The following is a 12,947-nucleotide window of genomic DNA, read 5'->3' as shown; positions in this document are numbered from 1 at the left end:
CTGTTATTCCCCTTAATGATTCAAGGATTCAAATATTTCAGTGGTAAAGAAAGTGCATTTTATGTTCAGAGGGAATATCCATTTACCTCTCGGATGCCTTGTGCTTCGAAAGAAGAAAAAACTGAGATTACATGAGATTTGTATCTTTTCTGTGATATTACTCATATTTTCTTATCTAAATTCTTTAATAATTAATTTTTTTACATCTTTATTGGAGTATAATTGCTTTACAATGGTGTCTTAGTTTCTGCTTTATAACAAAGTGAATCAGTTATACATATACATATGTTCCCATATCTCTTCCCTCTTGCGTCTCCCTCCCTCCCTATCCCACCCCTCCAGGCGGTCACAAAACACCGAGCTGATCTCCCTGTGCTATGCAGCTGCTTCCCACTAGCTATCTGTCTTACGTTTGGTAGTGTATATATGTCCATGCCTCTCTCTCGCTTTATTGCTCTTAAAAATCAAAATTTCTTTTTAAAATGCATAGTTTTCAGTACCATTATATACATATTCATTCTTTAAATTCTAATCTATACCCAATTCTATGGAAACTGAATTAACATGACTGAAATTAATTGTAGTTCTGTATTACTTAGCAACAGTATGCTCTTTAGACATTTCCCCCCTCTCCTGGCATTTTGGTGCTTACTTGGAGAGTTTAAGTCAATATTTACTTTCTTTTCTGAAGTGATATTTCAGATACATTTAAGATTTTAATTGAGTGAGAGATGTGAGCTCTACTTTTTGCTTTCCTGTTATGTTGTACATACATTATTTTAAATCTTGTTTCTAATTACATAAATAAAGGATAACCCATACTCGTTATTTTAGATATTACTCTTCAGGTATTTATCATTTGAAATTGATTTGAATTGGTCTGAAGTAAATGTTACTTTTGTACAATATATGTAAAATGTGTTTGATAAATATATGGTATAAATTAGATTTTGCCAACACTTCAGTAGAACACATATTTGAACAACTAAAACATTCGTATGAAAAAGAATGCTGTAATTACTTTGAACACACAGAATTCCTAGAGAGCCATTAAAATCAGTCCAAGCAAACTCTGAATATGAACATCCTATTAACACTTGATTGAATTACTGGATATACTTGAAAACAAAAGAATTTACTCACTGAATTATTCTGAAATTCGTTCTTTTCAGCATTTCTGGATAAGTAGCATCTTTATCCCATTAATCCGGATTAATATCTGTGCATAAATGTTGCTTATTTTTAATGTACTCAAAATGTATCTGTAACGTTTAATTTAAAGGTCAGTTGTGCAGATAATCCTTTATTTTCCTCTTAGGGACAGATCATCATTAAAGAACATTAATGTAACTGAAACATCATTAGAGTTCTCAGATTTGGACTATAATGTTGAATATAGTGCTTATGTAACAGCTAGCACCCGATTTGGTGAAGGGAAAACGAGAAGCAATATCATTAACTTTCGAACACCCGAAGGAGGTGAGTTCTTATGGATATAGGCCAAGTAAAAGAATATCATACTCAGAAAAAAAATGTGTTAAATATAAATATGTCTTATTAAACCTAATATCTGTCATGGTTACATGCAAAATTGCTTTTTGCTCACTCTCTACCTATGTGATGTTAATCTCTCTGTGCCTCAATTTCCCATCTGTATTATGGAAACGATATGTTACCTACCTCACAGGGTCCTTATGAGGATTAAATGAATTTATATTTGTAAATGCACTCAGCACAGAACTCAACATTTAGTAAGCATTTAGTGTGTTTTTAAATGAAACGAAGTAAAACGCATGAAGTCGGCGCTCCGCCTTTGTCCTCTATTATTCAATTTCAAAATTGTAAATTAAATTAGAATTTCGTATTATGCATTCTATATCGGTAACTTGTCATAATGTTGTTTTCAAATCTAGGGCAGTAGGCATGTTTTAGAACTGGGATAGTGTTTTATGAGTAAGAAATCCGTCTGTCTCTGCTTAGATATTGCTATGGTAGAGTGTTACGGGGATGGCCCAATGAGCCTTGTGGATTTCATTTCTGATTTCTAATTAGATATTATTCTTAGTTTTTAAACAATTATCATAACTAATCAAAGGCAGGTAACATTTAGAACATTTCACACATTTTTTAGAGACACAAGTACAGTTTTTTGTTCGATCATTTGTTTTCTAGCACCAAGTGATCCTCCCAAAGATGTTCATTATGCAAACCTCAGTTCTTCATCAGTACTTCTTTTTTGGACGCCTCCTTCAAAACCTAATGGGATTATACAATATTATTCTGTTTATTACAGGAATACTTCAGGTACTTTTGTGCAGGTAAGACCTGAGTTTTCTCCTGCTTCTTTACTTACATCCTTCAGCTCTGTTGATAAAGACTTGGCATGGTAGAAAAAGTTGCTTATTAGAATTTCGTGTAGACATTTTGTAGAACTGCCATTGACATAGAAAAATGTGGTGGAGAAATAAATACATTTTAAACTGTCTAAGCATGCACACATATACTCAAACACACACATGTTTCTCTATCAGCTTCAAATGTGTTACCAACAATGAAGCTGCCACCTTTTAAAAATTCTGTATATAAATATGGCCCTGAGTGCCTCTTCTCCAAGAAGTGTTCACTAGAGAGTTAATGGTTTCATTTACCCTCAATTATTTCTCAGCTAAAAAAAAATTTCTTTTTGTTTGTATATAATATAAATAGTTTTCATGTTTGGATGTGTTTGTGTGTTTTTCTTCAATTCTAAAAAGATTTTCAGTTGTTAGCAGGAGGGCTTATCATCATCATGATCATCATCATTGCTTCGTATCAGATGTAATGAAACTATTAAAATGTGCTTATTTAACTTGAGGTATGCAAGGTTATAGGGTCGCACACTTTGCAGATGGACACTTTCTGAGATATGAACAATAACAGTTATAAAGATAGCTAAAGTGCATTTTGTTTAAAGAAATAGTTTTAATTTTTCAGCCAAATTCTTTTATTTCTCCAAACTGTTTCACAGAACTCTAGTAGATGAAAAGATTAAAACTGGACTGGTTGTGATTGAATCAGGAATGGGGAGAGTTGGAATATAACTTGGAAAACACTAATTTAGAAGAAATACTGCAATTTACAGAATATGTACCTTACTGATAGGGACTGTTGACTGCATGTTGATTATGACTCTGACCATTATTAAGTGTTTGCATCCTTTTAAGCAGAAGGAGGATAGAGATGAGTCTTATTAATTCTAAGTTGCCTAATTCCATTTGTGATTAACAACCCATGTGTAGCCACTAGAGTTCTTGTGAGCAGAAATCTCTGGGACTAAAGTATGACTTGATTTAGTACAGTTTAGGCTAATGAATAAGGTCAGAGCAGAACTTTGCAAGCTATCTTAGGCCTTACTCAGCAGTGAGTAAAAGACAGTCCAGAGTTTGGTTCTATTTTTATATTTTGCTCAAGGCCCTCTCAGAGTGGGACTGCATAAGAAAAGAGGATCTGTTTGTTTGTTTAACTCTGTACATCAAGCAATTTTTGCTCTTCCTTTTTGTTCTGTATTTGGGGAAGAATGGGGATCAGTGTGCAATTTATTTTTTTTTTACCACAATGTGTTTACAAATTTAATAATGTGTCATCATGTCATAGAGGCCATTCAAATTGCAGATTTTTTTCATGCATTTAACCAATATTCAGTATTCAAAATTCAGTAGTTCTGAATCTTAGCAAAGGTTTTGCCTCTGTACAGTTTACTTTATGGCTTGTCTCTGATTCAATTTTGGTTCTCTTTGTCCACATCTAGGTAATCGAGTGTAAATGTTTAACTATGATTTCAACATGATTTTATGAATCTTCTTATTCAAACCTGAGTATATAATATGATACCATTTGCAATTCATCTATCTTAGAAAACGTAATCTTTTATTAAATTATCTTAAGAGTGCTTTTAGGTGTGACAGCTGCAAGAGGGCACACAGGCTAATGGTGTTAAAACATTTCTTATATTTCTTGAAGTTCATCCGTGCTTTAATTTATTTCTGAAGTTAACATTAAATATAGCATAAAAATCTTCACTACCTAATTTTCTATTTTGGATTGGTAGAATAGAAGAAATCCTCAAAATGAAAATTATATAGCAGAATAGATGTAGAGCTGTTTTCTTCCTTCTCTTTCTTCTTCCCATAGAACTTTGTGGCATATCTCATGCATGGCACATCATATTCTGCTTTCTATTCCTGGTATCTGCTACTTATCTTAGCTCCCTCATCCCATAGCAAATAACACGAAGAAAAGACTTGTGTGTGACGCTTGTCTTTCCATCCCCTGAAGTCCTCTGGTACAGTATGATAATGCTCAATAAATGTTTTAATCATAGAATGTAAAATTCTTACAACAGATCAACATTATTTTCAGTACTTAGTTATAATTTTGGAGCACTTGAGTTTGTTGTGAAGTGATCTTTCCTTCTTCTGACTTTGTGGAATTTAATCTCTTTGCTACTACTTGGCAGTACATCTTGTCCCTCCTCCAATTGTGGTATATTAACTCTTCTACATTTTAACATTTACCCACTTATGTCTCCTCAGTTTGCCTGACATAGTGTCTTTTATTAAAAAGTGTTAAATGAGTACTGGCTGATTAATCAAATTTGAGAAGTTTTTACTAAATACCTTCTGACTGCATTCATATACACAAAGAATAAACCTTAATTAGATAGTTTGAGCCACAAGACATTTTTTCCAAAAATAAATAGGTGAATGGAATAATCATCTGGATAATTGGTATAATTCTAACTTTGTTACATGTCTGTGCATGTTTACTCACACTCAGCATGAATAACTTCTGGGTGATTAAAAATAATTTGTTACTTAATATTGTCATCAAGGTAGGTCATAGGTAGTCGGAATAAATTTTATAGCAAAGAAAAGTCAAAAAGCTCTATTAATATTTTAAGAGAGAATTTATGTAAGCCAGTTATGCCATGTGTAAAGTAGATGTGTTGGAAGATACTAAGTTCACAGATCATATTTTGTGTGAGATTAAATATGTTTTAACTTGTCTGTTCCTGAATAAGTCACCACAAAAGTAAAATAGATCTTTTCTGACACTTACTCTCCCCCACTCCCTATACTGGGAAAGAACCACAAAAATTTGCTGAATTTAGTTTGTTGATACATTGCAGAACCACGATAACTATAAAGTTTAGTCAAATTGATTATCCTATGTTACTAATTTTAATGAACGTTTTACTAATTATCAGTTTTTTATCATGTGCCAGAGATGGTATTGTTTTATATGCTTTATATTATCTAATCCTCAAAAGCCCTCTGTGAAGTGGAAATGATTATTCCCATTTTACAGTTGGAGAAGCTTTGTGATCAGATGATTTATCCAGAGCTGTTGCCAGAATTGAATGCAGGTCTTTGGACTCTAAGGGCTTTGTGCAGATTGGAATGATTCAGATTTCTCAGTATAAGTAGACATTATTATAAAATTATTCATACTTAATTCATATTTAATTACCTACATGACTTTTTAAAAAGTCTGTTTTCCTTTATTTTAGAATTGATTTTGACTATGTGTGTTTTGTGTTTAAAATTTGGTCAAGGAAGGGATGATTGTAATTCCTTAATTATCAAAAAATGCCTTGGGACAAATATAACTAGGGTCATGCAAGAGAATTTTAAAATTTCTCTTACTCAGCACATATGAGAGTGTATCCAACTGCCTTCCCATTTCTCTACATGATTGTAGAAAAAAAGAGGGTCTATGAAAGATAATAACCGTTTTTCATAGAAAGAGGTGAACACTTTCGTAATTCCTACACTGTTAACAGGAAGAAAACACTTAAAATTTTTATAATACTCCCAAACTTGTTTAAGAATATATAGTCAATGTTTTGAAAAATACTTGAATGTTTCATAAGGGAAACTGACACTGGTCAGCACATTGTAGCATTTCCAGTTCACCACTAGACCTTCCTCACTGCAGCTAAGCTTGGAGTTTCTGCTACTCTGTATGTTGAGTTAATAAAACTGCTACCATCTATTCCTCTTCTGGTACAAACATATTTCCAGTTTAATTATTGCAATAAAAAAGTTCTTTGTTTATTTTCCTCAAAAATTAACATATTAAAATACTGAGGCAACCAATCCATGAATAATAATTACTTTGAAATGCTCATGTATACTAAAAATATACTCTGAACAATTAAAACAATATGTTTATTTTTCAGAATTTTACACTCCATGAAGTAACCAATGACTTTGACAATATGACCGTATCTGCAATAATAGATAAACTGGCAATATTCAGCTACTATACATTTTGGGTAACAGCAAGTACTTCAGTTGGAAATGGGAATAAAAGCAGTGACATAGTTCAAGTATACACAGATCAAGACAGTATGTAAATGAAAAGCATTCATTAATGTTTAATAGGATTAACTTAAAACTTTATAATTATTTCAGAATCTTTTTCTATTTGTATGTATTGGTAATAAAATATGTGTTTTATTTAGGCACATTTAACCAGTCATAGAAGTTTGAAAGTGCATTTAATATAGCTATAAACCTATTACAACAGTAACAGCCTTTTCTATTCCTGAAAACTGCTACCATCCATTTATAAAAATTCTGTCACTTTCATTGCTTCGAAAGATGTCACAGCCATCGGTTATGGGCATGGAAAAAACCGTTGCGTATGTGGATGGATTTTCCAATACTTAATATCCATTTGCTCTAGAAATGACATTTTTTTCTCTCTAGCAACTTGTTTCCTTTTCAGTCTTTGAACCCACAAAGGATTTTATGCAGCGTCTTTGTTCTTATTGTGTTTGTGACTAATATGTCCAAAATATCTTTTTTTTTTTAACTCTGGAAGTTTCTCATTTGTGGCTTCTGCAGAATCCTGTTTGTGTTGAGTATTCAGAAAACTATAATGACTGAAGCTCTTGCTGTTTTTTAGGTTTCAGTTTCAAGAATACGATGATACTTGGATCATTGTCTATTTCTTCTTGTGGTTGTTTCTATGGTCCATTTATTTTTTAAAGATTAGTCCTCTTACTGAGAAATGATACTGACCTAAATTTCTGCTGAGAGTAGAATTCTGTTTATTATTTGAAGATTATAAATTTGACAGATACTTTAAGTATGAAGAATGAATGTTCTCCCTGTTGTTGGAACAATCTTTTAAATTGTTTACTCATTGATCAGCAGAGTAGATAATGATATGTGGAAATACAAGTTTGGGGAGTCTTTAGCAAAAATGTTTAGTGCAATTTGTGGTCAATATCATTTCAGGAATTCTTTAAATGCAGATCTCTCCCAAGATTTTCACCAACCTATAACGTTTTATCAGTTATTATTATAGCACCATGAATAATAAACACTTACTGTGCACTGTTCCCAGTGAGAGGCCCTGGATGACTTCATATGTACAATAAGGATAATCTTTAGAAGAAAGAAACTAAAAATATTGTTTAGATAACATACATTATCAAAATATTTAAATATTTGAGTATACATGCACACATACATGTGTGCATACTCCTAATCTCATACACATAATTTCCATCACATACTCATAATCTCATATACAGACTCATAATCACCATCTTGTAGGAAGGAAAAGCCAAGAAAATATTGCATAAAACAATATTTCTCACACATATTAAAGATGACAGGGTTTATTTTGAATGATTTTAATATAATTATTTAGAAGATATTTTGTAGTAGATGATGTTACCACATGTGGATTTAAATAATGTAAGAGCAGGTGATGTAGTAGTTGCCATTTCAACAATTATCCTCCGGTTTGTGAATTTACTTATATTTTATTTAGGGTGACTGATGATTTTTATATTTTGCACATTACCTGTCATAGTACCTGAAGGAGTTGTTGGAAACCTGACTTACAAGTCCATTTCGTCAACTGCAATAAATGTAAGCTGGGGCCCTCCGTCTCAACCAAACGGTCTAGTCTTCTACTATGTTTCTCTGAGCTCACAGCAAACTCCTCGCCACGTGAGACCACCTCTAGTTACATATGACAGAAGCATGTATTTTGATAATCTGGAAAAATATACTGATTATATATTAAAAATCACTCCATCAACAGAAAAGGGATTCTCTGATACCTATACTGCCCAACTACACATCAAAACTGAAGAAGATGGTAGGCTGGACCCTTTTATTGCCTATTAAGCAGATTGTTGGTGTTCTCTTATTTATATTGCTTTCTGATAGAAAACATTATTCTTATCACTACATAGATTCTGTTTGTTCTTAAGTAATTAGCCTTTCAATAAACACAGTAAGCTCTAAGTTTCTTAAAATTAAAATAATTACCTGTTGATAAAAATTAAGTCCCATTATTATTAAAGCCTCTTCTTCTTGATGCTAATCACTTTTGTTTCACTTAATATTCTTTTTTTCTTTTATAGTCCCAGAAACTTCACCAATAATCAACACTTTTAAAAACCTTTCCTCTACCTCAGTTCTCTTATCATGGGATCCCCCAGTAAAACCAAATGGTGCAATAATAAGTTATGATTTAATTTTACAAGGACCAAGTGAGAATTATTCTTTTGTTACTTCTGATAACTATGTAATACTGGACGAGCTTTCACCATTTACATTATATAGTTTTTTTGCTGCTGCAAGAACTATAAAAGGACTGGGTCCTTCCAGTGTTCTTTTCTTTTACACAGATGAGTCAGGTAAGCCAGAATCCATATTTCTTCCAATGATTTCACTGTTGCAGCACTTGCTCTCTCTTTTTAAGGAACAGCATGGAAAATGAAAGGATATTTGATTGTCTATTTGTAACAGCCTGACAACTATTCATCTGCTTTGCTGAACATTTTTTTTTTTTAATTTGATCTTCAGAACAGGGTGTTCTGTTTAAAGCTACTTTGGAACTACTGAGTTCCAAGTACAAAAGCATGATTACTTATGCTCTTTATTTCTGAAATTAAAATATGATCAGTTTATAAGTCTTTCTTAACTAGTGTCTTCAAGAAGCTAGAGTCACAATGATATTTTTCTGCTAAAAAATGTTATGAATATAAGTTTTATAATGTGTTTTCCTGCAGTGCCTTTAGCACCTCCTCAAAATTTGACTTTAGTCAACTACACTTCAGACCTTGTATGGCTGAAATGGAGCCCGAGTCCTGTTCCAGGCGGTATTGTTAAAGTATATAGTTTAAAAATTCATGAGCATGAAACTGATACTATATTTTATAAGGTAGGTTGATGATAACACTATATATTTATTTCAAAAATTTAGAAAGTCAATTAAAGTATTGACCTGCAGGGGGAAAATGGACTGCTTTAATTAACACAAGGACCATCTTTTTAAAAAATCTTTTTGGTTTCCTACACCTTAAGGATGCTTGCAGAAAACACAGCAAACGTTTGTCAAATATGGAAGTGGAGTACTTCATATAGCGTTTTACTTAGAATTTGTAACTTCTAGATAGCTATAAGTTAGGAAGTAATTGCACCATTTTGTTAATGCTGGAAAGTATAGAGTAAATTTTTTCAGACTATTTAAAACCTGTTATTGTCGTAAGGGTAATATATTTCTACATTCATCCCCCTTACCCACAGGGGATACATTCCAAGACCCCCAGTGGATGCCTGAAACCATGAATAGTACTGAACCGATATGTACTGTGTTTTTTTCTTATACATAAAGTTTAATTTCTAAAGTTTAATTTATAAATAAGGCACAGTAAGAGATTAACAACCGTAACTAATAACTAATAACAAAATAGAAAAATTATAACAAACCGTAATAAGAGTTATATGAATGTGGTCCCTCTCTCTCTCTCTCAAAACATCTTCTTGTACAAATTTAATGCCTTTTCTATCTTAACTAAGCACTTATCACATACTATGGCAATAACTTTCACAGTTTGAGGTACAACAGCAAAACTTGTACATTTTTTCCCCTTCTTCCCAATTTCATAGAATGTCACAGAAATGTCATTTTTACCAAAGATCTTAGCAGCCTCAGCATACGATTACTTTTTCTTTCCTTATTGAGAACATTTTTCATCTTTTCACTTAAAAGAAACACTTTATGGCTTCTCTTTGGCATCTCTGAATTGCCAGCATCACTACTCTTGCACTTTGGGGCCATTACTAAGTAAAATAAGGGTGACTTGAACAAAAGCACTGCACTGACAGTCGATCTGATAACCAAAAAGACTACTGACTAATGGGTGGGAAATGCTGGACAAAGGGCTGATTGATACCCTGGGCAAGATGGAGCAGGACAACTCAAGATTTCATCATGCAGCTCAGACCAGCTCACAATTTAAAACTTATGAATTGTTTATTTCTGGAATTTTCCATCTAATATCTTGGGACCATGGTTGACTGTGGGTAACTGAAACCGTGGAAAATGAAACTGTGAATAAGGGGGGACTATTGTATTTGTTGTTAAAAGAAGTACCAAATGAATGTTTTTAACCTGTTCAGAAAAGTGTTTATACTGGACTTCTGTTAACCTTTCCAGATAGCATGTAATCCCACACTAATTGGTCTTTTAAAATATATCATTATTCTTTTTCTTTCAATGCTAATTAGTTTCAATGCTAAATGCCCTTTCACTCCTCCATTTTTAGGTTTCAGAATCAATGAAAAATACCAAAAGAACTGATGTAACAAAGGGTCTCAAATATACCTATATGATTTCTAGCATTTAATTGCCAAAATATGTTGTAATTAACTAGCATTTATTTGAGAAAGTGTTCTTATTTTTTTTCCAAAGGCAAATGAAGTACTGGAATGCTCTTTAGTTGCAGCAAGGAGAGTGCAAAAACTTTGCATAAACATTGTCCCCAATATTATATGCATTATAATTTATTACTGATGGTAAATCATTTTTATAGCATGTGTAGCTTAAAAGGTGAATAGTAAAAATCAGAAGCAGTGCGTAAGTTTATGTCATAAGGAATAATGATTTTCTTTTTGGAAATCAAGATATTACTCTAAAATCTGATAGGCTGAGTAGAATTCAAATTGTATTTCTTCATAAATGTGGAATCTGTTTCCCAGCAGTGTGAAATTTCATTAATGGTGCTGAGTCTCTGGCCCTCTAGTATCTATTTCTAGTCTAATCTTAACATTTTCCATTTTTTTTTAATGTGCTTTGTCTGTATGGATCACTGGTAAATAGGTATCAAATGGGGAAAAGGAATCATTTTCTATATTTCTATATTTTAAAGATAATAATCTTTATTATCCTAGGAATGTGATCATTCCTAGGATAAACATGTATGTATATTGAAGTGTGGATGTGTATGTGTGATCTTTTCCTCAGAACAGAGATCTCTACCATCAACACCGTTAGCACAGTCATGAATTAAGGACTCTGGCATCAAATTTTCTGGTTAGAAGCCTGACTTTGAGACTTATTGTTCTGCCTTAGGGCAGTTGCTTAAATTCTTATGACTCAGTTTCCTCAAGTGCAAAATGGGAGCTGTAAAGATACATCCACTAAAAAGTGAAGATTGTAAGGGAAAATCTATATAAAGCATTTAGAACAATCCCCAGCATATGATAAACACGGTAGCTATTGTTTTTGTATATGGTTTAAAAAAAAAAGAACAAATTCCATTCAGCATTGTAATAGCACTAAGCCTGAAATGACAGTACTCCTCTACCTGAATATGAGGGTAGGTTATATTCTAAGAGTTTTAGACATCTGTTTTCTCAATAGAAATGCCACCATTGAAATTTCACTAGTAGCAAAGATATAATCTTTATACCATAAAGTATTAAATATATCCTTTTTGGGGTGGAAGGAGTAGTTTTCTTTTAAAATCTACTGCTTTTAGTTATTCCTTTTTACATCTATTTTGTCTTCCATGAATTTTCATAGCCTTATTTTCTTTCAAATCCCTTTAAATGTATCCTCATGCCATCTTTTTTCCTTTCTCAACATCTAGTTTTCTTTATCTGCTTTCCTCCCTCTGTGTGGCTTTCTCTTTGAGTGTGTTGTCCTGTTTTCCTTTCTATGTTTTCAGCTACCTCTGTGTCCCAACTATTAGTTTCTTTTCTTTTCTTTTCTATTCTTTCAGATTATATGTGAGTTCCTGGAGGCATAATAATTCCAGAACCACTTCAAATGTTCCTGCCATCTCAGTCAATCCAGTTTAATCCATTTGGAGATAAATAAGACGCAGGTCTGCTGGTAACTCAGGTCACTCACACATACTGAAAGAAATTTTTTATTCAGTAAAAAAGTTCTGTTATGTTTGGAAATATTCCTTACTCATGTCTCCATCTTACAACTTACTTTGTCAGTCTGTCCACTATCCAGTAAGCTACTCACACTTTTTATTATTATCTCCTGAGTTCAGTCATTTCTCTGCGTACTTACTCACCCTTCCTAACCCAAGTCAAAATTTACCTGCTTGTGTTTAATTTCTTCTTAGAATGCAGTTGTTGGTAGATTTCTCTAATTAATATAACAATTCCTTGATGACAGGGACCATGTCTTATATATCTTTATAATCTCCTGGTTATCTAACAGTGTGCTTGGTAAATAGTAATTGTGGAAGAATGAAAGGAAACAGCATAATACAGTGAGTTCATAAAGTATGTCAATGACTTACAAGAGATTAATTTAAAATATGATTCTAACCGTGAGTGCCCTGAGCATTAGTATTCTTGCTAAATTTCTGCCACTGAAATGTTTAATATATAAGTGAAAGTAGTTTATATTTTGGATTAGATATAATGCAGTATTCTTAAAAGTATACCACATAGGAGATTGTTTTCTTTTTCCATAGGGTAACTATCAATCTTAAGTGCTCTTTCTATTAGGACAATTCTCTTTGAATGAAGCCTTTATATTTGATGGTAAAATTTTCTATGAGAAATAATATCCTCTTTTGAACAACTGTGATAACTGTTTTGTTCTTTTTTTCATTTTCCTAAGAGATTGCA

General features: G+C 32.6%; 1 protein-coding gene across 1 annotated transcript in view; it reads left to right on the top strand.

Moving 5' to 3' along the window:
- Positions 1–12,947, top strand: part of PTPRQ (protein tyrosine phosphatase receptor type Q) — a gene marked incomplete at its 5' end in the record, with an annotated part of 196,504 nt that overhangs the window by 59,719 nt on the left and 123,838 nt on the right. The window contains 6 exon segments of the mRNA XM_079936915.1: positions 1,319–1,479; positions 2,173–2,318; positions 6,221–6,389; positions 7,870–8,160; positions 8,429–8,704; positions 9,080–9,231. Of these exon segments, the coding sequence (XP_079793041.1) occupies positions 1,319–1,479; positions 2,173–2,318; positions 6,221–6,389; positions 7,870–8,160; positions 8,429–8,704; positions 9,080–9,231 (1,195 nt within the window).

This window comes from Stenella coeruleoalba (assembly GCF_951394435.1).
Source record: "Stenella coeruleoalba genome assembly, chromosome: 11".
In the NCBI taxonomy this organism is placed as follows: Eukaryota; Metazoa; Chordata; class Mammalia; order Artiodactyla; family Delphinidae; genus Stenella; species Stenella coeruleoalba.
The sequence above is the reverse complement of the archived record's forward strand: the minus strand, read 5'-3'. Positions and strand labels throughout refer to the sequence as shown.